This window comes from Vulpes vulpes, chromosome 14 (assembly GCF_048418805.1).
Source record: "Vulpes vulpes isolate BD-2025 chromosome 14, VulVul3, whole genome shotgun sequence".
Lineage (NCBI taxonomy): Eukaryota > Metazoa > Chordata > Mammalia > Carnivora > Canidae > Vulpes > Vulpes vulpes.
In genome coordinates this window covers 23,974,715-24,002,219 of record NC_132793.1, presented here as the reverse complement: position 1 = coordinate 24,002,219, position 27,505 = coordinate 23,974,715, and the positions used below count along the sequence as shown (strand labels likewise).

At 46.3% G+C, this 27,505-nt stretch overlaps 1 protein-coding gene across 2 annotated transcripts in view; it reads right to left on the bottom strand.

The window, feature by feature from the left end:
- The window catches only part of PIGU (phosphatidylinositol glycan anchor biosynthesis class U), a 121,619-nt gene that overhangs the window by 939 nt on the left and 93,175 nt on the right, over positions 1-27,505 (bottom strand). For both annotated transcript variants that reach the window (XM_026009858.1, XM_026009857.2), the window contains exons 8-11: positions 24,827-24,981; positions 22,890-23,033; positions 20,399-20,523; positions 11,646-11,788 (exon numbers count right to left, since the gene is read on the bottom strand). In XM_026009858.1, coding sequence (XP_025865643.1) covers positions 11,646-11,788; positions 20,399-20,523; positions 22,890-23,033; positions 24,827-24,981 — 567 coding nt within the window. The remainder of the gene's footprint in view (positions 1-11,645; positions 11,789-20,398; positions 20,524-22,889; positions 23,034-24,826; positions 24,982-27,505) is intronic.

The window sequence follows — 27,505 nt, the reverse complement described above, 5'->3', positions numbered from 1 at the left end:
TTGCTTTTCAGAACAAATCTGGTCATGTTCCTACCTGAAAGATCCTTTAAAGGCTTCCTAAGGGTCTTAGGGTGAAGATCAAACTCCTTTGAGGCTCTGAGGCCTTGGGCCTGGTCCCTATCCATGTGCATGCCTCACCCTCTCTCCTGTTCCACCTCACTCAGCTCCAGTCACACTGGCCTCTTTCCTCCTGCTGCAGGATCTCTGCTGTTCCTTCTGCCTGGAATGTTCTCTTCCCTTTCATCCAGTCACCATCTGCTTACCCTTTAGGTCTCAGGAAGGATCATTTCCTTAGAGAAGCCCTCCCATACCCCCCAGGTTGGGTCTTGGCCCCATTAATCTCAAATTAGTTTTTCTTTCATCTGCATGACTGCCTGATAACTGTGGCTCCTCCCCTGGACTGGGAAGGGTCCCCAAGGGGTTCTGACACTCTGGTATTCATGCCCAGCTCAGTCTGCCATTCCTATATGGGCCACAGAATCAAAAAGGCCCTAGAAGCTCAGGCTACCATCCCTATCACAGAGGCCCAGAGCTGAACATGGACTTGCGCCATTTTATAATCCCATCACATGCTAAGACCTCCAGTGCCTGGGGCAGGAGGGGCTCCCCAGGTCTCAGCCACTTAGAGGCCTCTTAGACCATCAGCACCAACCACCTGTTGCACAGATGAGAAGATGGAAGCCCAGAGCAGTGGTGGGGAGCACCTGGCTAGAGCCTACAGAGCAGGTCAGAGGTTGAGCTGAGTCTGGGATCTTGGCCTCTGATCCTCAGAAACCCCTGTCCTGGGCAGCCTCATGCTGTGGGCAAAAAGAACATGGAGGCGCTTGAAACAAGAGCTAAGGACAAACACCAGGGCTGGCCTCAGGACCAGGTCCTGCCATTTTATCACCAGAGGAGCCCATCTGGCAAGCTGATGGTCTCTAACAGATGAGGAAACTGAGGCACAGAGCATCCAGTAGTTGGCCTAAGACTATGCCAGGAGAGCTGGCCTAGTGGCCAGGACCCTGCAAAGTGAGGCAGAGAACTTGCAGCAGAGGCTATCAGTGGAGCAGATAGCCCAGGAAGCCTGAGGCCTTTCCTCATAGCTGCGGGCTCAGTTACCACAGCAAAGGCTGACCTCATAGCCTGTAGCCCCTTTTTCACCCAGACCCGAGGTGTCCGGTCTGGGGATGGGGAGCCTGAAGCTGTGGCTGAGCTGGTGGGGGCTAACCCCCAAGCCAGGTCTGGTGAGGGTGAAATGCAAAGTCACAATTCACAATAAAACAAAACGAACCGACTTCAGTGTTATATACAATCAGCTGCACAAGGATTAGAAAATCAAAATACTAGGGATTAGGTTGAACCATATAAAACGGCCATTTTTGCAGATCAAAAATGGTTGAGTATTGGAAAGTTCATATAGTTCAATCCAATATAAAATGGAAAAAAATGAAGAGATACAAACAGTAGAGCACACGTTTTTGTTTTTGTTTTTGTTTTTAGCACACGTTATTTAGAAGAACCAAAACAAATATCTAAGGCCTTAGAGAGCTATTCTTTTTCCTTATAATCCTTAATATTGCAAATTATGTATGCATATATCATTGACTGAAAAATCAATTAAAAGCAACCAGCCAATAAATGACTGAATAAATAAATAAATGAGAGGATTCCTTTTGGAATCCTTACAGAGGAATTCCAAATAACTTATGCAGACATGCCCTCCTCCAGGAGATGGAACCTAATTCTTTTTTTTTTTTTTTTTTGAACCTAATTCTTGTCTGCCCTCTACCCCTGCCTGAGTGGGCCAGACTTGGTAACTCATTTCCAAAGAACAGAGCAGGGAAGGAGAAAATAGTAGTTCTCTACTGGAGAAGTCCCACAAACACGGTCTTGAACAAATGATGAAGGGTAACAGCATGAAATCAGGTGGCTAGCATGTACTGGCTGAGCTTTCAAAAAATCCAAACCCCAGTCTTTTTTTTTTTTTTTTTTTTAATTTTTTTTCCAAACCCCAGTCTTATAGAAAAGTATGGGACAAACCCAAAGGAGGGACACTCTACAGGATACCTGGTCAGTGCTCCTCAAGACTGTCCAGGTCATGAGAAATTAGGACAGAGTGAGAAAGGGGGCACAGAACATCGGGGAGACAGGACACTTAAATGTAATGTGGTCTGCTGGCTTGGGTCCTGGGTGTTCAATGTTAAATTTTTCAACTTTGCTGTGTCTGTGAAAATTTTCATGATAAAGTGTCAGGAGAGGGTGGCATGGAGGGAAAGAGCCCTGTGTGCTGGCTTGGTCTATCTGGAACCAAAGGTCACTAGTCCTGATTGGGTGTCCTGCCCCTGCCTCCACAGAGAAGGCATCTTGTGGACATCAGGTTGGCCTGGAGGCTTGGCTTTTTCAGAGAGATGCCCCCGGATGGTAGTAGGCTGACCGAGGCAACCTCTTCTGACCTTGAAGCTTTCCATTTGGGCTGAGGAGAAGGGATTTCCCAGAGACCATGGGATTCAGGCCACACAGCAGCTGCAGACCAAGAGCGCTTCTGCCCAGTCTGGGCAGTGGAAGTTAGGCAAGGAACAGTAGAAAGAGCATGGGTGAGTTAGTGGCTGTGTGGCCCTATGTAAGTCACTTTCCCTACCCTAAGCTGCATTTTCCTTATTTGAAAAGTGAGTTATAAACCAGTTTACTCACAATGGTGGTTCCCCTAGCCCTTGCTCAGTTCCTCTGTGTTTTCAGAGACCTGAAGAGCAGCCCATTTTTTAGAGCTGCCCTCAGGACAATGGCTGGACTCCTCATCTCTCCTGCAATCAACCACCACGTTCTGCTAATCTCCTTCTTCAGACTTCCAACTCAGTCTCCTTGTCTCCTCCCGTTGCCACCTCTTGATGGAAGGCCTCCTGTATCATCCTGGCTCCTATTTTTTTTTTTTAAGATTTTATTTATTTATTCATGAGAGACACAAAGAGAGAGGCAGAGACATAGGCAGAGGGAGAAGCAGGCTGCCTGTGGGGAGCGCAATGCGGGACTTGGTCCAGGACCCTAGGATCACAACCTGAAGGCAGACACTCAACCACTGAGCCACCCAGGTGTCCCCCTCCTGGCCCCTCTTAATCTCTCGGTGTCTCTCTGGCAGTCTCTCAGGGTCTCTCTCTCTCTCAGTCTCTCTCTCACACACACAAACACACATGAATCCTTCACTTGCCTGCTCAGAAGTGTCTAGTGCCCCACTCTGCCCTGCACCACATCCACACACCCCAGGATCCCTGAACAGCCTGTTCCTGCAAACAGCACATGGCCACACCCCACTGCCTCTGCTCATGCTCAGCTCGGTAGCTGGAATGGCCATTCCCACAAAGGGCTCCTACTTAGCCCTAGAGAGGCATCATCTGCATCTCCTGCCCTAGAGTCTTCCCTAACCTCATGCTCAGTTATGTCACCCCTGGGATGAAGTCACAACCAAATGGGGTGGCATCTGCTCCAGCTCTGTGACCCCAAGCCCAGGAAAGGGCTGGTGCTCTGGGAGAGGTCTGCTGGTCCCCACCCTCTCAGTGTTACCACAGTGAGGGCTCAGTCAAGACCACATTTCTCCCACTAGTAGCCAGGAGGGTTGCAGGACTACCTCCTGGGCCATAATGAAGATTTAATGAGGCAGTTGATAAAAGGATGGCCAGGGACAGGGAGCAGTGCTTCACATGTGGAGTAAAATGGACAGAAGATGCTCCACTACAGGAGAGGAGAGTGGAGAGAGGGGGAAACCAACAACTCCCAGGTAGCTGCCCTGGGCCAGGCCCTTTACCAAAAGAGCATCATTAGGGTGGGCAAAATGGGTAAAGGAGAGTGGGAAGTACAGGCTTCCCGTTATGAACAAGGGGGATGGAAGGCACAGTGCAGAGAATACAGGCAATGGTACTGTAACAGTGTTGCAGGGGACAGAGGGCAGCTACACTTGTGGTGAGCACAGCATAACAGAGTTGTGGAATCAGTAAGTTGTATACCTGAAACCAATGTCACACTGTGTTGTCAGCTATGCCTCAATTACAAAAAAAACCCCATTATCATTGTCATTGAATCTTCACAACATTCTGGGGTAGGGCTTATAAGCCCCACTTACAAATGAGCAAACTCCAAGGTCAAGGGTCTTCCCCAGGGTCACATGGGGGTTAGGGAAACTTTAGGCTGCAATGCTAGTGCTGCCTGAAGCCCAAACCCTAGTTCTTCTCCATTGCCCCCACGTCCCCTCCCAGTTAAGGATTCTGGGAGGGGTGAAAGGACTGCACCCATACATGTGGGTCCTGTTATGAGCTCACAGTAACCGTGGTCCACACTAACACCCCTGTTGAGGCTGTGCTCTCAAGTCCCAGCCCTGTCACTTGGCCAAGAAGATAGAGATTTTTGGGTAAAAGGCAAAATAAGTATCAAAGACATCTGAGCCAGTGAAGGCTGTTAATTCAGTGGGTCTAGAAGCCGGGGGCTCAGAACAGCAGTCTTAACCAGCAAGGCCCCTTGGCTACAGCTTCCCAGAGAAGCAGGTGCTGTCACCATAGGCATGTTCCAGTTCCCCAGGTCTCTTGATTGGGCTGGAGATGCTGACACTTGACAGCCAACCTGCACTTGGGGAGCTCATGTGGTTGTCACCATGGGCAATCAAAGCACAGCTCCCTCTGCCCAGGCTGCCTCAGATCTCAGAATGTGGGAGCAGGAGGGGGCTGACAGTCGACTTGCGGAGCTGGATGGGCTTTGGCATGGACCCTACTCAGGCCTGAATGGACACATAGGGAAGGTAATGGTGGAGAAACAGAGCTCTACCCTCTAGCTCTAAAGATACAAAATAATGCAAAAAAATCACTGGACCCCTGGAAGGTCACAACACAAGATTAAAGTCAGTATGATGGTAATTGTCATCTATGTGGCACTTTTCAATTCACAAAAGCTTCCCCCCCCCCCCCCCCATGCCTGAGTCCTCACAGCCATCCTAGGTGGAAGAAACGGAGGCTGCTATCACCACTTGCCAGGTTTCAACAGCCTCCCCATGTTCCAGATTCTGGCTCACACCCCTCACCTCTTACCCTCCTTGCATGGTGAGGTTTTCCAAGCAGGAGTGGAATCACAGTTATCTTCAGCCAAAACCCACAGGCTCAGCCTGGTCCTTAGCCTGACAAGGCTCTTGCTATTGCAGGATGGCCTTCTGTACTCGCTCACTCACACTCTCTTCCCCACAGGTCCCACCACAGAGAGCCTGGTTAGCTGCTACCCACCCCTGCCCCATGTATGGGCTGCTTCCCACAGAAGCTTCCTTATACACCCCAGCCTTTTTACTCCATTCATAGCACCACCAGGCTGCCCTGGCCCTGCCTGGTTTCTTTTCTTTCTTTCCCTCAGACCTTGGACTCCTAGGAAGCAGCGCTGTGTCTCATTCACATTCTGCTAGCAGAGTGCCTGGCACATAGCAGGCACCCAATATATGCAAATAAATTAATTAGGCCCAAGGACTTGCCTAAGGCCAGTGAGCCAGGACAGATGGAGCTCAGAGTCACTGCAAAGGCCAGACCTCCAAAGCCCAGGCTTTCTGCTGGCCTTGCCCCCCTATATTTAGCTCAGGCTTTTCCTGTCACTCTTGTAGATAGGGAAGGGCCTGTGAGAGCCACGCTTGGGATGCTGAGTACTAAGTTAAAAGTTTGAGGACAAAGGAATGAACGAAGACCTAGCAAAATGTCACCAGTGAGGAAAGCAAAACACACCCCACTGGACGAGGGCAAGGGCTCCAGCCTGGGCCACAGGCCCCTCTTGTCAGGAGGAACACTTCTACCCACACACAGACCTGGGATCCTGCCATCAGGACCACACAAACCCATGGAATTCGATTTGAAATGGGCCCCGGCTGTCCACAAATGGGGGTTACCATTCAACCACTGATGATCAGCCTAACATGTCCCCCAAAACTTATTTCCTCGTGGTCCCATTCCCCAGAATGACACCAGACCAACTGAGAGGTAATTCCAGGAGATAGGATTGTGCTTTCATTTGTGGAGTAAATACATAAGTCCTGAGCAGGACTCAACACAAGAGGGCTAGTGTCTAGACCCCAGGGCTCCAGATCTCCCTGGAGACAGAGAGCAGAATGGCCAAATCAAGGCCAGCTACAGGGTCTACACTACAAGGAGAAGGGTTTGGACTCAGCACCTCACAGAGATGAGGCAGCAGCTCATGGAGTATTTACAGACCAGCTGGGACACTGTTTTGGACAGTGGGAATCTGTTTTGGACACGGACACAGAATAGGAGTGGGGCTCTCAGGGTCAGCCACAGAGGAAAACGGAAGTGGGCTCTGGCTCCCTAGGAATCCAGCAGAACCTGCCACAGGCCCAGCTCTGTCCTAAACAGATGTTAGAACTGGGAGGTTAGGGTATACAGGATTATATGGGATCACTGGTCATAAAATGTGGTTTTGGATCCCAGCTTATTCTGTTTATTCTTCAATGAACAGTCACTGAATATTATTGGTGCTGGGGATATGGTCCTGAGCAAGACAGACCTGGGGCTGCCCTCATGGAACCTTGGGTCTAGTGAGAGGACATGAGAAACAAGAGCATGAATAAACATACCCCTTAGGTTTGGGGACTTCCAAATCTCTGCTTCTTCACTGATACCAGGAGAGCAGCATCCTAGTGCCTCCTTCAAAGGGCTGTACAAAGACTAAGTGAATTCCTTATTATAAAAAACAAGGGAAAATAGCTTATAGGGCTGTCAGGAGGGAAGCAACTGTGTCAACTGATGAGGAACTTCCTTCCTACACGAACAAGGAAAAATCACCAAGATGTTTTAGTAAATCATGATGTTCCATGATGATGTTTCATCATGATGCCAACAATAAAACACACACACAAATAAAATTCTTCTCTAGGAGCACACAAGTATACGTGAATATACAAGGAAAGGTTCAGAATGCCACACAAGCACATGATCCAGAAGATTAAAGGGATCATATGGGCTTGGGCCCTAGTAGGCACTCTTTAAACATGAGTCGCTATTAATTATAATTTTAGGGAGAGATTTCCTCATGTTCCCTGTTTCTAAGATGAATTGGGGTGAGGGTAATGTTTAATCTTACTCTTTTAAAAAAACTAAATTTAAACACTTTTTTTTTTGTTAAATAGGCTCCACACCCAGCATGGAGCCCAATGTGGGGCTTGAACTCATGACCCTGAGATCAAAACCTGAGCTGAGATTGAGAGTCAGACACTTAACTGTGCCACCAAGGTGTCCCTAAACATATTACTTTTGGTTTATATGTAAAATCTTTGACAACTAATTTTCTTCTGCTGGTGGTCACTGACCTGCGGGAGAAAAAGAGTTTAAAAAAATAAAAAAGAAGACGTTTGTTCTTCTTCCGTCAGTTTACTGGTCTAATGTTTCCCTGGGGATTTGCTCTGGCTATCTGAAGAGCAGATCACTGGTGCTACTTTTCACACCAACATATGAATAATGGTAACAGGACCCACACAGGCCCAGTCCTCTCAACACCCAGGGAGGCTGGGGTATCCTGGTTTCAAGAAAACTACAACCCAGAGAAGTCACTTGCTGAAGGTCACACAGTGAGGAAGTAAAACCAACCAATCTATCTCAATTCCTCCTTCTCGGCAGCAGCCCGGGTGGCTCAGCGGTTTAGCGCCACCTTTGGACCAGGACGTGATCCTGGAGACCAGGGATGGAGTCCCACATTGGGCTCCCTGTATGGGGCCTGTTTCTCCCTCTGTCTGTATCTTTGCCTCTTTCTCTCTGTGTGTCTTTCATGAATGAATAAATAAATAAAATCTTAAAAAAAAAATTCTCCTCCCTAGCCTTTCTTGCCCACTCCCCTGCCTCCCCTCCCCAGCCCTATGGATGTTTTACTGTGGTCATTTCCTGGTTACTGACTCTGAGGCCCAATTATAATTAACAAATGATCCATGCCACATGCTGATAACTACTTAATGGCCCCAGGGGAAAGGATGAAGCCTAAGTCACTGGTTTACCTGCCAGTGTAACTAAGAATTTACCAATAGCTTGTCATATAACAAAGTGGCACTGACCAACTCAAACAGAGCAGGACTTTCAAATCTGTGGGTCAAGATGTTCTCCATATTCAGCACTCACCAACACCAGACCACGTTCTGGACGCCTGCTGAAAATCCATACTTCTCTGGTTCCCAGGACAGCTCTGGTCTGTCTTGCTCAGGGAGGGGATAGGGAAGACCAGGGGATTTTAAGGCATCATCCCAGCTAGAAGAGCTGAGAAATGCCAGCTGTAGGACTGAAGACATGTCCCCAAAGGCCACACATCTCAATGGAAGCACTGATTGTAGGTCAGATAGAAGCAGGGGCTGGCTTGATCTGTGGAGGACAGGTAGGGGCTTCAACAGCCAGAGAGACCAGGTTCTGACAGAAGTGGGAGAAGGGCTGGGACAGAGCTGCTTACTAACCTTGGTTGGTGGGGGTGACTTGGCCCCCAACCTGCCCACCTCCCAGATCTCTCGCTCTCCAGGCCCAGCTGCTACTCCTTCCTCCCCAGGGCTTTCCCAGACCACCCACAACAAGAAAGGTGATCTTGTTCCCACTAGATTCCTCCAGTGGTTACTCTGCACACTTGGCCATTAATCACGTCATGTTCTCCCTGGCTATCTTTGGTTCATTCATTCAGCAACCGTTTGCTAAACAACTGCTCTATGCCAAGCACAAAGCTAGTAGCTGGGGACCCTAAAGTGGGAAGGACGGGCAGATCTCTGCTTGCATGAGGCGCACAGGCTAGTGGGGGAGGCAGAGAGAGAAACAAGTAAATAATATAACATTACAAATTGGGTAAGTGCTAGGAAGGAAACAGGTTAAGAAGGAAACAGTGGAGCAGGGGAACTTCATGGAAGGCCTTTTTAAGGAGGGGGCACTTAAGAGTTACTAAAATTCTAAATGTCTCATATTTGCACTCTGTGGCTCCCAACAGCCTGAAGGCAGGGGTTTATAACCTCTAGGAAGAGCACTCTTCCTACCTCAGTCAGTGCTCCAGGACAGTGATAGGACTTGAGTGATTGCCTTGGTAAGTGCCCCCATGTGACATGTCCCTCTAATGACCTGGCAGCAGCAGCCACAAAGCCCAAACAAAACCAGCAGTCCCAGAAAACATTTTTTTTTTCCAGAAAACATTTGACCCAACAAAGTTGTCTGACTCAAGAGCCCAGACCCAAGGTGGCTGATGACACAGGTGTGTGATGTCTGCATAAACTGCCAGCTTATAGATACTTGTGCCACAGCTGGGAGGCCTGGAGGTTGGTATGATCTATTTGAAGGGCAACGTGGCAATATCTACCTAAATGCATAATGCACATGTCCTCTGACCCAGTAAATCTCACCACCTGGAGTCTATCCTAAGAAAACACTGGCATGTGTGTATGAGATTATGTGGAGGGATGCCCAAGGCTCTTCCATTTATAGCAGAATAACCAGGAGCAACCTCAATGTCCATCAGCATGGGCCTATCTAGTCAAATAAATCAAGTTCCTCCTGCTCACAGGCTCTTGGAGCCATTATGAAGAGGAGACCATCAAGACAAAGAACAGTACCTAGAGTAGGAGGCCGTTCCTTTATATAAGTAAAAAAGTTCTGTATGTGTGCACATATACTGAGAGCTGTCGTAAATGCATAGAGAGCATCTGCAAAGACACCCCAAACCGATCCCAATCATGACATCTGCCTTGGGGTGAGAAGAGATGAGGACCCTGGTGGACCTTACCATTCCAAATGCTTCTATTTCATTTTATTTCTTTTCCCAGCAATATTAATGAATTCATGTATTATGAATACTCATCTGATTAAAAGTATATTTTAAAAAGAGGTTAAAAGAAAAAGGCAAAAGACAATGCCATGGGCTCAGTCTGGTTTTTCTACGCAGCTCAGCCACTACCTAGGACACTCCCTCCCCCTGGCCTTTTGTTCCCACCTGCAACCCCGTGTTCCAACAGTTCTGTCTCTTCTGCCTTCCGTGGCCCCTGAGCTCTTGCAAACATCTCCCCTACCATTTACAGAGACCCTTCCCTCCTAAAGGCAGCCACAGGGAAAAAAAGCTGTCCTCTGGCAAGTTCCATGAATACTTCATAATCACGGCAACTGTATTCCTGATCCACACCTGACACTCATGAGCTGACGACAAGCTGTGGACTATTGCAGTGGAGCCTGCCAAGCTCCCCAGAGGCCCAGGGCGGGCCCAGTGCCCTCACATGCCAGCCATCACTTTCAAAGGATAATTAAAAGGATTTCAGCAAGACAGAAGGGCCAGAACAACCTTTTGGAGTTCCTCAAATATTAAGTTGAATCCTGCACATTTCTGTTTACAGAGGACATGGGAGGGGCTGAGCATCCACCATGAATAACCTGAACATGACAGAACAGAGACTCCAGGATGGTCCCACCCAGGCTACAGTGCCCTCCATCTCTCTTCCTGCTGTTCACAAACCAAGATAAATAGCCAGGCTGGACATTAATTGTCCAGAAATGTCCGTGCAGGAAATACCAGACCCATCACTCATTGCAAAAATCCAAACTCCTCCCTTCTTCTTTCCTAGCAGCTAACCTTGGAGGCAAGGCTCTCCCTGGGGACTATCACTGGCATCATTAGTCTCTCCAGCTCGCCTGGCTTCCCATCAAGCACAGGAAATGCCTGACTGTGCCAATGGCAAGTGAAATGGTAAATGGTACAACTGATTCTCATAAGACCTCACACAAGGAAGATGGAGCTGACCTAAGGGAACTTCAGGAAAGTTTGCTAGACCACCTGCAGCAGAATCTCTGGGTAAACTTTAAAACACAAACTCCTGACTCTGTTTTCCTGTCTATTGGCTCAACAGTCTTGGGAGTGGGATCAGGAATCTGGTTTTCCGTTTGTTTTCTTGGACAATCAAAGCCACGTAATTGTGACAGTCACAACTACAGGATTTAAAACACAAACAGAGAATCTACGTTAACAACTTCCCCTTCACCTTGATTCTGAGAACCACTGCTCTGTGGCACCAAGGGAGGGGCTTTTCCTGGGTCAAGGGAAGATTAGAGCTCCTAGCTGGTACCTCTCATTCTCTGACCCCTACAGCTTTCTCATCCGCTAATCCAAACCCCGAGATATGTGCCCTGACTTATCCAACAGCTAGACTGAACTATTTCTCATCTCCCTGCGTCTGCTTCTGCTGTCCCAGTTTGGAAAGTCTCTCCTCTCCCTCCTCCTACCCTCCACCCACCACCAACTGCACCCACCATAGTGCCATGCAGCCCAGGTGCTGTTATAGAAAGAGGGTAGCTCAGAAATGAAGCCTTTCCTGAATTTGGTTCTTGGCTCCTCCAACGACCTTGGGCAAGAAGACAACCTGTGTGAGGTGAGCCTTGGTTGCTGTTTGTCAATTAGCGATAGCACTATCTCACAGGCTTGCTGGGAGAATTCAGTGTGACAAGGGCTCCACACAGTGCCTAATGAATGCTGACCAAATTCAGCCTTTTTACTGCTCTCTTCTTTAATCTTCTCTACTGGACTAGGAGCTATTTCAGGGAAAGAATGGTCCCCTCACTCATGTCCAAATGCCCAGTTTACAGAACCTCAATGTCTGAAGCTACAAAATGAATCCCTGTCCCCATGCAGCCCTTGACTCTTACCTGCCCAACGTTGAAGGTCAGCGTGATGGCATAAAAGAAATTAGAGTTGGCACTTCCTGCATAAATCCAGAGGTGCCACAGGACAGGGAAGAGCAGGGAGCAGACGATGATGATACAGGTGAGGACAAAGATGTTTCTTAGGACTGCAAAGACAGATGGTCACAGTTAGCCAAATACTGATTCTCCTTGGTACCTTTTCTTGTGAGGATGGCCCCACAGGATGAAGAGGTCCAGGAAGAGCCTGGGGTAGCTCAGAGGCAGAATCCTCCTCCCAGATTCTGAGGCTCTGGGGGTGCCAAGAGGCAAGCCTCAGATCCTTGAGTCAAAGGCTTCCCATGGCCAAAACTGGTGGGAAGTCCTAGGTTTGGACTCTGCACCTCCCATTGTGGGTCTGGCAACACTGTGAAGGCCTCTGGGCTCTGCAAGGGGAGCATTTCACCACGACAATGTCCTCTATTCCCCAATCTCAGAGTGTCCAAAGGTAATTCCCCCACACTCCTCAAGCAGAGTGCTGTTGGTCCACATGGGATCGCAGACAGGAACAGCAGGATAAACCCATGGAGGTTAGAGCACCTCCTCCTCGTGCCCCAGAGTCTATGGTGTCATAGCCCTGGGTCTTAGAAAAATGTTTTCCAATTTTTAAAATTCATGTCTTAGGTTCCCTGCCTTTCTCTTCAAATGTCCTTCATTTTTCCTTAGATGATTTGAAAATCTCTTTTGACATGCTCCCTGTCTAACATCATACCTCACACTCCTAGAGGGATTATGGATTCTCACCAGGTAGGAAGCTCTCCCAGAAGTCCCAGAGAGGACCTGACACACAGAGTGGTACTGGCAGGCAGGTGGAGTGCAGCTGGAGGGGGAAGGAGCAGGACAGTGTGGCCCAAACTTGGCCTTAAAAGACAGGCTGGGATGCGCGGGTGGCTCAGCGGTTGAGTGTTTGCCTGCGGCTCAGGACATGATCCCAGAGTCCCAGAATCGAGTTCCATATCGGGCTCCCCTGCATGGAGCCTGCTTCTCCCTCTGCCTGTGTCTCTGCCTCTCTCTCTCTCATGAATAAATAAATAAAATCTTAAAAAAAAAAACAAAAAAACAAAAAAACAAAGGACAGGCTGGGGCACCTGGGTGGCTCAGCCATTGAGTGTCTGGTTTGGGCTCAGGGCATGATCTCAGTATCTGGATGGAGTCCTGCATTGGGCTCCCTGTGGGGAGTCTGCTTCTCCTGCTTCTTCCTGTGAGGAGCCTGTGACTCTGCCTCTCTCTGTGTCTCTCATGAATAAATAAATAAATCTTAAAAAAAAAAAACAAAAAAAAACCCTGGCACAGATATATTACTGAGTATTTTCTATGTCTGCTGTAACAAATCACCACTAACGTAGTGCCTTAAACAGCATATGGTTTATTTAATAGTTTTGGAGGTCAGAAGCCCAAGATGGGTCTCGTAGGCTAAAATCAAGGTACTGCAGGGCCGTGTGCTCTTTGGGGAGGCTCTAGGGGAGGTGTCTGCTTGCCTTTGCTGGGAGGAGGGGCTGCCTGGGTTCTTGCCTCTCCGACTCCCCCCAGCAACACCAGGCTAAGTCTTTCCCACGCCGCAGCATGCTGACCTCCCCTTTGTTCTCCCTTCCACCTTTTTTTTTTAGAAAACAGACTTTAGTTTTTAGAGCAGTTTTAGGTTCACAGCAAAACTGTGGAAGAGATCTCCCACATGTACCCTGCCTCCAAGCCCTTCTACTTTTTTAAGGGCCCACCTGCAGCATCCAGGCTAATCTCCCCATCTGAACATTTTTAACTTTAAATCCTTTTGCCACATCAGGGTGCCACCCAGGCAGTTGGTTAAGCTTCTGCCTAATGCTCAGGTCATTGTCCCAGAGTCCTGGGATGGAGCCCTGCATTGGGCTTCCCACTGACAGCCTGCTTCTCCCTCCTCTCTGCTTTTGCTCTATCTCAGTCTCTCTCTCAGATAAAAATAAAATAAAATAGATCCTTTTGCCACATAAAGTAATATATTCACATGTTCTGGAGATGATGTGGACGTCTTTGTGGGAAGGGGAGCATTATTCTGCCTATCACACTGTGCTTTCCCACCACCACCCCCCTTAAACTCAAGGGGTATCTGACAGTAGGATTATATGCTATTCTTATTTTTCTTTATACTTTATTGTATTTTATTTTTATTTTATTAAAGATTTTATTTATTTATTCATGAGAGACACACAGAGAGAGGCAGAGACACAGGCAGAGGGAGAAGCAGACTCCTTGCAGGGAGCCCGACGTGGGACCTGATCCTAGGTCTCCAGGACCATGCCCTGGGCTGAAGGCAGCGCTAAACCGCTGAGCACCTGGGCTGCCCATTTTATTGTATTTTAAAAGAAACTAATAAGTATTATTTAAAATAAACTAATGAAAAGAATGCCTTAAAAAAAAAAAAAAAAACTTACCAATGGATCTAGGTCCCAGCAGTCACTTAATGACAGAAGCTCCCTTCCTCTTTCTGATTCTGACCTTCGGGAAATCCCTTTTTCCAAATCAGAGTTTGAGGAGATTTCGGAAAATGGGGAACCTCCTGAACATTAAGGTTGTTTGTCTTGATTGTACGCAAACTTGGTAGAATTGGCAGAACTGCTACACCAGGAATTCATCATCGGAAGGGGGACTGGATTACACATGCAATTCTCAATTCTGGCTGCAAAATAACATCGCCTGGGAAGCCCCACCTGGTCTAAGTAAATCAAAGTCTTGAGAGGTGGAGGCTAGGCATCCATGTTTGGAACTGCTTCTCTGGTGATTCTAATATGCAACCAAGGCTTCAAACCACAGGATTACAGTTGCAGACCCAGGGCAAATATAAGGTCCAGACCAGTCTGCTACAGAGATTTCACTTTTCTAGGTCATTATGACGATAGTCAGAACAAGGTAGTTCAGAGTTCTTGTTAAAGGTGAATGCTTTTGGGCAGCCTGGGTGGCTCAGTGGTCTAGTGCCACCTTTGGCCCAGGGCGTGGTCCTGGGGTCCGGGGATCAAGTCCTGCATCGGGCTCCCTGTGTGGAGCCTGCTTCTCCCCCTGCCTGTGTCTCTGCCTCTCTCTCTCTCTGGTGAATAAATAAATGAAATCTTAAAAAAATAAAATAAAATAAAGGTGAATGCTTTGAACTTAAGGTTCATTAGAAATGACAGGTGTCTTTTCTTTTTAAAGATTTCATTTATTGGGGATCCCTGGGTGGCTCAGCGGTTTGGTGCCTGCCTTTGGCCCAGGGCGCGATCCAGGAGTCCCGGGATCGAGTCCCGCGTCGGGCTCCCTGCATGGAGCCTGCTTCTCCCTCCTCCTGTGTCTCTGCCTCTTTCTTTCTCTCTCTGTGTCTCTCATAAATAAAAATAAATAAATCTTAAAAAAATAAAGATTTCATTTATTTATTCATGAGAGACACAGAGAAAAAGAGAGAGAGAGGCAGAGACACAGGCAGAGGGAGAAGCAGGCTCCATGCAGGGAGCCTGGCGTGGTCTCCAGGATCACACCCTGGGCCAAGGCACAGTGCTAAACCGCTGAGCCACCCGGGCTGCCCGACCAGGTGTCTCTTTGTTGCTGGTTGTTGTTGTTGTTAAAAAGCCCTTTCTTTTATGAAATGAAGATGAATGGCTGGCAATTGACTTTTAAAAAAGATTTTATTTGACAGAGAGAGAGCACAGCAGGGAGAGTGGCAGGCAGAGGGAGAAGTGGGCTCCTCACGGAGCAAGGCACCGACATGGGGCTCAACCCCAGGACCCTGGGATCATGATGTGAGCTGAAGGCAGACGCTTCACCGAGCTGAAGGCAAACGCTTCACCGACTGAGCCACCCAGGAGCCCTGCAATGGACTTTTTTAATGTCTTCAGCAAAATAAGAAATTAGCAACTCTGTCACCAGTTTTTTAAAAAGTTAGTGGTCTGTGAACTCCCACAGTTTGGAAACACTGGCCTGGAGGGCTTGTAGGGTCTTCTTTTCTAAACTGAAATTTCCACAATTCTGGGTTTTCAAAGCTGAGAAGGAAAAGCCCTGACTCAAGCATTCCTGAGACTTTGTAGGGAAACCTCCCTCCTCCCAGCACAAGAAGTCTGGGAAAAGGGCTATATACATTGAGAGTTACTATTATTAAACAATGTTACAACCTGAAGAGAGAACAATCCTATTTGCCATTCCTCTACTCCCACATCACTGTTTACATTTCTGTGCTGCTTTCTTTCTTTTAAGATTTATTTATTTATTTTAGGGCTGGGGGTAGAGGGGCAGAGACTCTTAAGCAGATTTTGTGCTGAGCCGAGAGCCCAACACCGGGCTCAACCCCACAACCCTGAGATAACGACCTGAGCCGAAACCAAAAGTCAGATGTCCCTCTTAGCAGTTCTTTCTGATCCCTTGGAAATTATTTTGCTGAAAAAGATATACATTATTCCTAAACAAAACCCCTGTGGCCTGACAGCCCAGGTAGGTCACTGTTCCTTACCTCCAGCCACTCTGGATTTCAGACAGGGTGACAAGAAGGTGACACAGTGCATAGAGACTGGAAGAGGCTCCTATGTGGCTCCCGGCTGCAATTACAGACAGCTGCAAAGATGCATTCCCATGTGCCCGGAGGAACTATCACTCGTATCCAGTTGGCTTCTGGCCTGTGGTGACCTTTGCAGGAACAGGGAGCTGCTACTCACCCTCGTTGGCTGGCAGGCCAGAGGATTAAAGCTGTGCACCCGAATGCCCAGTGCTGGGGACCTGGGGCACAGGACAGCTTGTTCCAGGCACTGGGTGTCAGAGATGTCAGAGATGACCAGCGACTAATGAGGCCAAAGGTTCACCCTTCATCAGACTTACTGGGTCAGAGGGAATCAGATTTCCCACTAGTTCACCGGGTGGCCTATCCAGTCTCTGCCTCTGTTACTGACAAACCAAAACTTTAGGAGAGTCACCTTCCCTCTCTGAACCTCAGGCATTCAGAAATAAAATTCTAAGGGTGCTTGGGAGGCTCCACCAGTTAAGCAGCTGCCTTCAGTTCAGGTCATGATCTCGGGGTCCTGGGATGGAGCCCCATGTCGGGCTCAGCAGGGAGTCTGCTTCTCCCTCTGCCCCCACACCCACCGCTAGTGCTCACTCTCTTTCTCCCTTTCTCAAATATTTTATTTAATCTCTTAAAGATTTTATTTATTTATTTCAGAGAGCGAGTGCAGAGTGAGAGAGCAAAGTGATGGTGGGGAGGGGCAGAGGGAGAGGCAGACTCCCTGCTGAGCAGGGGAGCCCTGTGCAGGGCTGCATCCTAGGACCCTGAGATCATGACCTGAGCTGAAGGTAACTGCTTAACCGACAGAGTAACTCCGGCACTCCTCAAATAAATAAATCTTAAAAAATAAAATAAAATTCCACTTGAAGAATCCAGTCCTACTAGGAGTGTAGAGGGGACCTGGGAGCTTCAAAAGTGCTTATTGTATCGTTATTCTCTATAATTTGTATGTTTTTTCATCCGTATTCTTTTACCTTTATACAATAGTCAATAAAAACAAAACAACACACACACACACACACACACACACACACATTCAGCCTCTGGTAACTGGCTCTTTAGCTGGACCACTGCAGGCTAGCACTGGTTCTACCAGCAGGCTGCTCCCTAACATCGCAATTGTGTGTCTGTATGACTCATCCTGGCCCCAAGCCCCACAGAGCGTCAGGGGCCTACACTCAACGCAGCACCCACATACCTCCTCTCCTCCCCATTGGCCAGGACAGGAAAACAAGAAGGTGAATGTGTGAGCAGGCATGTCCCCACTGGCAACTAATGTTTAAACTAAATTCTTAACCACATTACAAGTCTGAATATATCCAACCTAGACTTAGAGACTTCTCAAAGTCTCCACCCATAGGTCCAAAGGACTCGGCTGGAGATGCTCCTGGCTGAATGTAATGACTCACAGCTGTCATGGCCCAAACAGATACCCTGAGTATGAGTATTCTCTGCCATAGGAGCTGGTGATCGAGGGGGTCAGCCAATGCTCTGTGCAGGATCTTCAATTAAGCTGTACTGTAAACTGCTTGCCCAACCAGCCAGCTAAAGTATCTATTAGATCATCTAGGTTTCTGGAAACCCCATCCTTATTTTCTCTGCCTCAACCCTAGAAGACATAAAAATAGCTTATTTCAAGTTTTGAAAAATATGTTTATTCTAATGATTCTTTTTTTTTTTTTTAATTTTTATTTATTTATGATAGTCACAGAGAGAGAGAGAGAGAGAGGCAGAGACACAGGCAGAGGGAGAAGCAGGCTCCATGCACCGGGAGCCCGACGTGGGATTCGATCCCGGGTCTCCAGGATCGCGCCCTGGGCCAAAGGCAGGCGCCAAACCGCTGCGCCACCCAGGGATCCCTATTCTAATGATTCTGATGGACTCTGACTACTTAGCCTGAAGCTTTGATCATGGAACTATACAGGAGGTGCTCCTGCATGATTGTTACTGGTGATAACTGCAGTGCTCTTTACATATATTTCTTTCTCAAACTTAAAACACCCATGGGAGATATTCTCCCCATTTGACAGATTAAAAACCAAGAGACTCAGAATGGTTAGATGATTTTTCCTAAAAATAGCTAGAAATGGGAAAGCCAGGATCCAGATTCAAGTCTTTCTGGCTCCAGACTGTGTTCAGTAATACGGGATGAAAGATTAACCAAGGGCAAAAGGTGCCCCTTGGGATAGATAGCTAATAAAACAATGACCCTACTTTTGGGGAAAGAGGATCAATGCACCCAACACCCACTCAGTCACAATCTGGGGCATGTCAACTTGTATGGTGGCCTCATGACCACTCTACTCTGCTGAGGGGCACCAGGTTGACAGCCCGCTGGACAGGGTGATTCTTCTTTTTTTTTTAAAGATTTATTTATTCATTTATTCATGGCAGACAGAGAGAGAGAAAGAGAGAGAGAGAGAGAGAGAGAGAGGCAGAGACACAGGAGGAGGGAGAAGCAGGCTCCATGCAGGGAGCCCGACGTGGGACTCGATCCCGGGACTCCAGGATCACGCCCCGGGCCAAAGGCAGGCGCTAAACCGCTGAGCCACCCAGGGATCCCCGGACAGGGTGATTCTTAACTCTGCAATGAGGATGTCACAGGCAGAAGATACCACTTCCTTCTCCCAGTCAGGCTGGACTGCTTACTGCCCCACAGGCCACCACCTGCAAGGGCAGCCCAGGCTTGGCCCACCCACTCTGTTGTTTACCTCTGCTCAGAGGCCCCGATTTACAGGTAGGTTTCCTTCTAACATCTGGTCAGTTTCACTTCCTGGTTGCCACCCAGACAGGCCCAAACAATAACAAAGATTTACTTCCTCTGAAGCCTGCCCTCCTCCAGTTCATTCTTGACATCTTGCTGGGCACCAACTGTAGGCAAGGCAAATTCCACAGCTCCTTTCCCGTTTTAGTTTAGAGAATCAAGTGGGGCTGGGCCACTAACACTGCCTCTTTATTAGGGAGGCTGAAAAACCCATCCAGAAACACCTGCTGAGCTGTGGGTCAGGTCTGATTCTGGGTGCTGGGTACACAGAGGTACATGAATTGTAAGCCTATCTCAGGGAGCCCACAAACACTGAAAAGAACGCTCACAGAGGGCTAAGAGCCCAACCGAGGAAGATACTGGGGGCCTAGGAAGCAGAACTAGCTCACTCTATGCCATCTTCTGAGGAGGGGATGGTTAGAGCTGAAGTGGTCTTCAGAGCAGGCAGATGCCTAGTGCTGCCATCTGTCTTCTACAGACGTTTAGGTGCAGTATTGGGAAATAGTTCAAAGCCCAAGGTCTAGTGTGTGTGACTTCTTAAATCTAAATAAATTTCCATTAAAAATTGAGTTTCTCAGTCATACCAGTGACTATTGTATTGGACTGTGAAGCTATAGGACATTTCCATCTTCACAGAAAGTCCTACTGGACAGCATTACCTGGAGGCTCACAGCCAGCCCTTCTACTTACCTATCATGTGACCTTGAACAAGTGGCTCTACCTTTCTGTACCTCAGTTTTCTCACCTGCAAAATGGTGATATTTTCCTACCAAGGCTGGTGTGAAGGTAAAATGACCTAATGCATGGAACATTCTTAAAACCACAGTGGCAAGGTAATTACTGAGTAAGTCCTCAAAAAATGGTGGTTATTTTGTGGCACCTGGTTGGCTCCATCAGTTAAATGTCAGACTCTTGGAATCAGCTCAGGTTGTGATCTCATGAGTCATGGGGTAGAGCCCCATGTCGTGGGCCCTGAACTCAGCAGGGAGTCTGCTTAAGATTCTCTCTCTGCCCCTCCCACCACTCTCACTCTCTCAGATAAGTAAATCTTTAAGAAAATGCTTATTTTATTTTTTTTTAAAGATTTTATTTTTTTATTTGAGAGAGAGTGAATGAGCTCAAGCAAGGGGCAGGGAGTGGAGAGGGCAGAGGGAGAGGGAAAGGCAGACTCCCTGCTGAGCAGGGAGCTGACCTGGCCTAATCCCAGGACCCTGAGATCATGACTTGAGCTGATGGCAGCTACTTAAAAGACTGAGCTACCATGCACCCCAAAATGCTTATTTTTATTATCATCATTAGTCTGTGGTGCCTAGCAGACAGACACTCAGGTCACTGCCTCTCTCCCAGTGCTGCTAGCAGAGCAGATGCCAAGCAAATGCCTATCAATTGCTTTTTCCTTGGCCGTTTCATCCAGGGACCAGGCTGACACAAATCTGCCACCAGAGGTTTAGAGGCAGGAGTACTCACATCTGTAGAGATGATTCCACACAGGGAAGAAGGCCATGTAGAGGGCCACATCCCCCACCGTTGGGTAGGACTTGAAGATGGAGATGATAGCAATCTGGATGAACATGAAGAAGATAGGGTGCTCCCTGGGGCGGGATGGGGCAGGCAGACAGAGAAGGAGAGATCAGTCAGGGACCAGGCTCACCCTAGAGACTCCTAACCCCATCCCTTGAACCCAAAAATACTCTCTAGGGGACTTCAGGGAGTGGCTGGCTCTGTTGCCCACAAGACATGGGGGCCTAGACCAAGTAGCACAGCAGAAAACTGCAGGGACCCAGAGACGTCCAGAGGTGGTGGTGAAGAGGGCCCAGTAAACACCAGAGAAACAGCTTGTCACCCCCAACCCCCATCCGAGCTCTGGGCCTTACCCCAGGAGCCACTGAGGAAGAAAACAAATGAAGTCACCTTCATTACTGGGCTCTAATGGCTGCTTGTCAGAGTAATCAGGTAGCCTCCCTTGCCAGAGGCTCCTCTGACAACCAAACCCAGGGCAGGAAGTGCCTCCTTGCTGACATTCTTCTCTGATAGTTTGGTCAGTGGATTCTACGGACCCTTAGCCACGATGAGCTCCTTTCCAGAAAGACAACTGATTGCTGCAGGCAGCTTTTCAACTCTTATGCACTGGAACTGGAGTTCATGTTACCTTAAACAAACAATAACGGCTACCATTCCCTAAACCCTCACTATGTGCCAAATTCTGTCCTAGGCCCTTTCCTTGCACTACAATGTGTGATCCCTACTACACTTCAGCTACTCCTCAGTACGCAGTATTGTCACCCACACTTTGCAGATGAGGAAAGAGAGGTTCAGAGAAGGTAGGTAAGTTAGTAAGCAGTGGGACTGTTTATCTCCAAACTTTTAAGCATCACCAGTACTGTTCTCCTGAGTGCTTAGCACGATCACGGCTCTCATCAGGAAGGGTGGGAACAGAGCTCCATTTCCAGTGTTCTTCTGAGAACTGACCAAGTGCTAAAAGGAAGCCAACAGGAAGAGGCCAGATCTATACCCTCCTCAGCTGTACCTAAACAACATGCATGTGGCCTATTTCTGCGTAGTACCTAAATGTCCAACTCATAAAGTTTTTCTTCAGGGATTAAATGGCATTCTTGTCTTGTAGGTCAAAGGTCAGAGTTGACTCAGTGGGGTATAAATCTGAGATGTGGAGACAAACATGTACACACCCCAAACACTTAAGCAGTTTTACACAGCAAATGCTTCAGACTCGGCTTGGCAAAGTCTCACAGTCCTGTAAGCTTTAGAAGGGTCCAGCTAGCTCAGTGTCTTCCTAAAGACAATCCAAATCACTGGCTGTGGGCTTTTTAGGTCGCTGGTAAGAGTTGGCAACATTTCTATGAAAAGGTAAGTGAAAATATGGTCACAAAACTATGGAGACCAGAACCTCCTGCAATGCTGGGCAAGGCTGCCAGAGTTCTGGAGCCTGCCAGGCCAATGAAGATTTTCTGTCAGATGCTAGGCCAAGGCTATGTTATGGGAAGGAGACATGAGCTCTGAGTTTTATAGAATGGGAACCATGCACATTGGTACATTGGTTATGAAGACTGGCAGGAAGGTTAGAACAGAGAACTCAGGCTCTTGAAATATAAACCAAATTCTCTGGACCATTAATGCATATCTATGTCAGTGCCTGTTTTTCCTTCTCTGAAGCCAGGATAACAGAACATCTTCCGGGGGCTACTACTAGTGATCTTTCTCAGGAGTTGGGCATGGTGCAGGGGGATGAGTATAGATTTTGGAGACAAACGTAGGTCTGAATCCCAGCTCCACTACTTACTAGCTGTGTGTCTCTGGGAAAATGGTTCCACTTCTCTGAATGTCCATTCCTCAACTATAAAATGGAAGTGATGATAATAAAATGATGCCTACTGCCAAGAAGTGCTGGAAAGGTTAGGTAAGAACACTTTTCAGAAAGCCTAAAAAGGGCTGGGATGGAGCCAGGCTCAGTACATGTTAGCTTTCTTACACTATATAGAGAAGAGAGCTCCACAGACAAGCCATTTGACAGAAATTGATCAGAAGATGAAACAGAACTGCAGGTAGCCAACCTCCCAGATAATACATCCTGAGTCCCCACTGTCTTTGGAATACTGATGGAGGACACCCAACAAGATCCACTTTTTCCAAAGATACCCTCCAACTCCAAAACCTTCCTCTTATCCAAAATAGTGAGTGGGTTCAGTAGCACTGTGGGCTCAGAGTGAAGCCAGGGGAAATATCTTCTGGCTCCTCTGGAAATATCCTCCAAAGAACCCTCCCTGCAACCTGTACTTGGTGTGACTCTATTACTGGTTATGGCTACTGGAATTAGAGGCCATCAAGGGCAGGGTTTCCTAGGCAAAGATGGCATAAACCTGATAGCAATGCTCCTAGTATGAAAGGCACCTGTAAGACTATAGATGGCTCTGTAGACAAAGCAGCAGGTCCAACCACTTACTTTAGCTTTATGGCTAAGGGGATGGTGTAGAAGAAGACGTTGATCTGAAACACACATACAAAGAAGAGGCTGAAGTGCTCAAACATCTCCGCAAAGAAATACCAAAAAAGACCAATATTTGGAGTGAGATCTGGAACAGAAAGTCTGGAAGGAAAAAAACAAAGGGAGAGAAAAAAGAGAGCCAAATTTTAAACAGTCTGCTTTAACCTGCTTTTCTCCTAAGGATTTTGGTCACTACTGGGCAGCCAAGGATGGCTGTCCCCACTGTCCCCACTGGGATGTGAGGGCCTCTCTAGGCACCTTGTATAAAGGTAACTAATAAAAACAAGAGGCAGGGAAACCAAAAATGATAACCTATAACATCAGCTGAACCAAACTTCAGGGTACAACAAAGATCTGAAATGAGGCAGGATACAGGCTAGAAGTCAAAAGAGTGGCCCTCTTTTACTGCCTAAAATACATATGTTTAGATGTAGGAGATATCCAGGACTGTAACAAAAGAGGAATGGGTTTTAAACAAACAATATCTGGACAGCCCTGGTAGGTCAGCGGTTTAGCGCCGCCTTCAGTCCAGGGCGGGATCCTGGAGACCCAGGATCGAGTCCCATGTTGGGCTCCCTGCATGGAGCCTGCTTCTCCCTCTGCCTGTGTCTCTGCCTCTCTCTCTCTCTCTCTCTGTCTCTATGAATAAATAAATAAAATCTTAAAAAAAAAAAACCAACAATATCTATTTGGAGCATTCCAAAGATTTGCCTAGAGGAGCAAGCTCAAAGATCCTGCTGCTCCCCATTCTGTAGCTGCATCCCCACAGCAAGAACCAGAGACAGTGCCTGACACCACAATAATTTCTGGGGTCTTGAGGAAGCATCAGCAGGTTCCAGCTAGGATCCCAGATTTCATTTGAGAAATAAGGGTTTCACTGGAAAGCTTTTTGTCTAGTTGTATTGGTTGTTATTCTGGCTCTTCTGAAAATTTACATTATATGTTTTATTTTAAAAAACAGAGTTGAAACTGATGTCAACTCACAATTTTAAAAGGGCAATAAATAGACCATGGAGAAGGGAGAAATATGCAATGGCTCATGGTCAGAGTTCCCTGACCAAGGCCTCCACCCAGGACAAGTCTTTGCCTCCTGCTGTGACTACATTTCCTTTTCTGTGAAGTGAGGTAAAGAACAAAATCTGTGGGTCAGCAAAAAGCCAGGGAAAGTTTTTCACCAGCAATACAAACTCCTATCTAAGGAACAGCATGAAGAACTATAGATTATGCTCAGCCAGGACTTAACACAAATTAGCAGCAGTCCAGAATCCCAAAGGGGAGCCTGCCACTCCATAGGCTCCATAGCCCTTACAGGCTTAACTCTCTACCACCTCACTGGGCTGTGAGTTCCTTGAGGTCTGCCCAGTGACCATCCTCCTCAGCCCCGAGACGATTGGAAAATGTCTGCAGAATTCATACTCTGTTTTGATTTACTCTATAAGTGTGACACATGGGAGGTGGCTTTATTTTAAAAGTGTCAGAGACCCTGTTGCAGCAGAGGAATATATCCATTTCTGTTGGGGACTGAACCAAACCCTTCTAGGCAGAAGCTGGTAGTTGTTTCAGATGTTCTTAGAGAGTGCTCTTTAATCTTAATAGATTGAAGGTACTCGCTAGACCTGTGGTTCTTAACGTATGTTCTTGGATGTTTAGCATCACCTGAAAACTAGTTAGAAATGTAAATTCTTGGTTCCTATCCCAAACTTACTTAATCAAAACCTCTAGAAGTGGGGCTCAGAATCTGGGTGTTAACAAGCCTTGTAGGTGATTCTGGTGCACACTGAAGTTTGAGGACTACTGTGTCTAGATGCTCCCTGTGGTTGCTCACCCTCTGATTCCAGCTGGAGCTGGGAAAACCAAATTAGATTCCAGAGTTTTCTAATGAAGTCATTACTTACATGAAGCCGTAGACTGCAGGGATGAAATCCCAGGAGCTGAGGAGGAAGAAGGAGAGGCAAATGATTACCACTAGACTTCCCACGTACATCATGGCATATTCCCAAGAGAAGATCCAGAAGGCTTTGCTCTTCACTTTCACAGGTATGTACTGCCGCTAGGAGAGAAGGAAAATGGCATATTTAGGATGTCAAGGACAGAAAGAAATTACCAGCTTAAACTTCAAGATCCCTTCCGCAAAGAACAGGACACAGAAAAACTGAAAATCAAAGGACTTAAAAGGATTTACTTATGCTAGGTAAACACTCACCAAAAGAAAACTAGTTTAGTTATACTGTTAACAGATAAAATAAACTTTAATGTATAAAGTATTGCAGAAATAAAGGTGTTCCATAATGATAAAAGGTTCATTAGAAAGATGTAACAGCTCTAAACTTGTATGTATCTAGTAACAGTCTAAAAATATATAAAACAGGGGATCCCTGGGTGGCTCAGTGGTTTGGCGCCTGCCTTTGGCCCAGGGCGCGATCCTGGAGTCCCGGGATCGAGTTCCGCGTCAGGCTCCTGGCATGGAGCCTGCTTCTCCCTCTGCCTGTGTCTCTGCCTCTCTCTCTATGTCTATCATGAATAAATAAATAAAATCTTTAAAAAAAAATAAATAAAAATATATAAAACAAACATGGACAGGACTATAAAGGAAAAACAGACATAACCATCATCAGCAGGTAACTGACAGATCAAACAGACAAAAAATCAGTAAACAAGTAGGAAATACAAATAGCACATTTTTTTTCTTTAAATATTTGAGAGATCAAGAGTACACACAAACTGGCAGAGGGGCAGAGGGAGAGGGAGAAGCAGACACCCTGCTGAGCAGGGAGCCCAACACTGGGTTCGATTCCAGGACCCTGGATCACAACCTGAACTGACAGAGACACCCAACCGACTGAGCCACCCAGGCAACCCTAAATAGCACACTCTAATAAATTTGTAACTTCCTTGAGAATGAGTTAGGAAAACAAAATCTATATATCTACATAGATACAGACATAGAAAATGTGGCAAAATGGTTAACTGGGTCATCTAAATAAAAGGTACTTCGACTAGTCTTTCAACTTTTCTAAAGCGTGATATAAAAGATTAGGGGACAACAAGAAACGAACATTTGAATGGTCCTATAAACATTTAAGAAATTGAATTAGTAATGAAAAATTTTCCCATAAAGAAAAGAGCAGGCCCAGTCCGTTTTACAGGAAAGCTCTACCAACATTCAAGAAGCAGGTTATTTATTCTAATCTTACATTAACTTTTTCACAGCAAATATAAGCTTGATACCAAAACCACTTACCAACACAAATGCAAAGATGCTAAATGAAATATTATCTAACGTAATTCAATAATACGTGATAAAGGTAGGTTATGACCAGAATGGATCTATTCCAAAAACTCAAGGTTATTCCAACATAAGAAAAGCTATTAATACATGTAACACAAACAGCTTAAAAACAAGAAATCATATTAGTGTCAGATATATGCAACAACTACTTATAAAAAATAACAAGCAATAAAAGAATTCAGTGAGGTAGCAGAATATAAAATTAACATACAAATATCCTTCATATGCACTAATAATAAACAATTAGAGGACACAATGGTAGAGAAAACCACATTTACAATAACACCAAGGAAAAGAAAACTTAGAATTAAGTCTAACAAGAAATGTGTAAAACCTATTCATGGAAAATTTTTAAATACTCCTGAAAGACACTAAAGTGGACTTGAACAGATGGACAAATATCCCCTGTCCTTGCTTAGGATTATTCCAAATTATAAAGAGTTCAGTTCTTCCTAATTTAATTTATAAATTCAATGCAATAATGCAATCCCAACAAAAATGTCAACAAGCTATTTTATGGAATTATAGAAGATTAAATTCATATGGAATTTCAACCATTCATATGGAAATACAAACATGCAAGTAATGAAATACTAATAAACACTACAACAGGGATGAACCTTGAAAACATCATGCTAAGTGAAAGAAATCAGTCACAAGACCACATATTGTATGATTCCATTTGTATGAAATGTCTAATATAGGAAAATCTATAAAGACAAAAAAACCAGAATACTAGTTGCTTAGAATACTAGTCGCTTAGGGCTAGAGGGGAAAGGGGCATTGGTGCAAAACAGAGAGTGAAGGCTAACGGGCATGGGATTTCCTTTGGGGTGATAAAAATGTTCTAGAACTGATTGTGGTCATGGCTGCACAACTCTGAATATCCAAAAATCATTGAATTGTATACTTTAAGTAAACTTATATCTTGATAAAAATAAAAGCTGTTAAAGAAAAACACCATAATTAAGTAAAAAAATAAGAAACTGGAAGGAAATATTTGCAGGTTAATATTCCTAATATATAAAGGATATATATAAAGGATTCCTAAAAATTGAGGAAAAACAGACCTAAATACAACAGAAAAATGAGGAGGAAAAATGAACAGATACTCCAGAAACATGACGAGGTGTTTAACTCATATTTAGAGAAATGCAAATGAAAACAATACTGAGATACCATTTCTTTTTTCTTTTTTTTTTTTTATTTATTTATGATAGTCACACAGAGAGAGAGAGAGAGAGAGAGAGAGAGAGAGAGGCAGAGACACAGGCAGAGGGAGAAG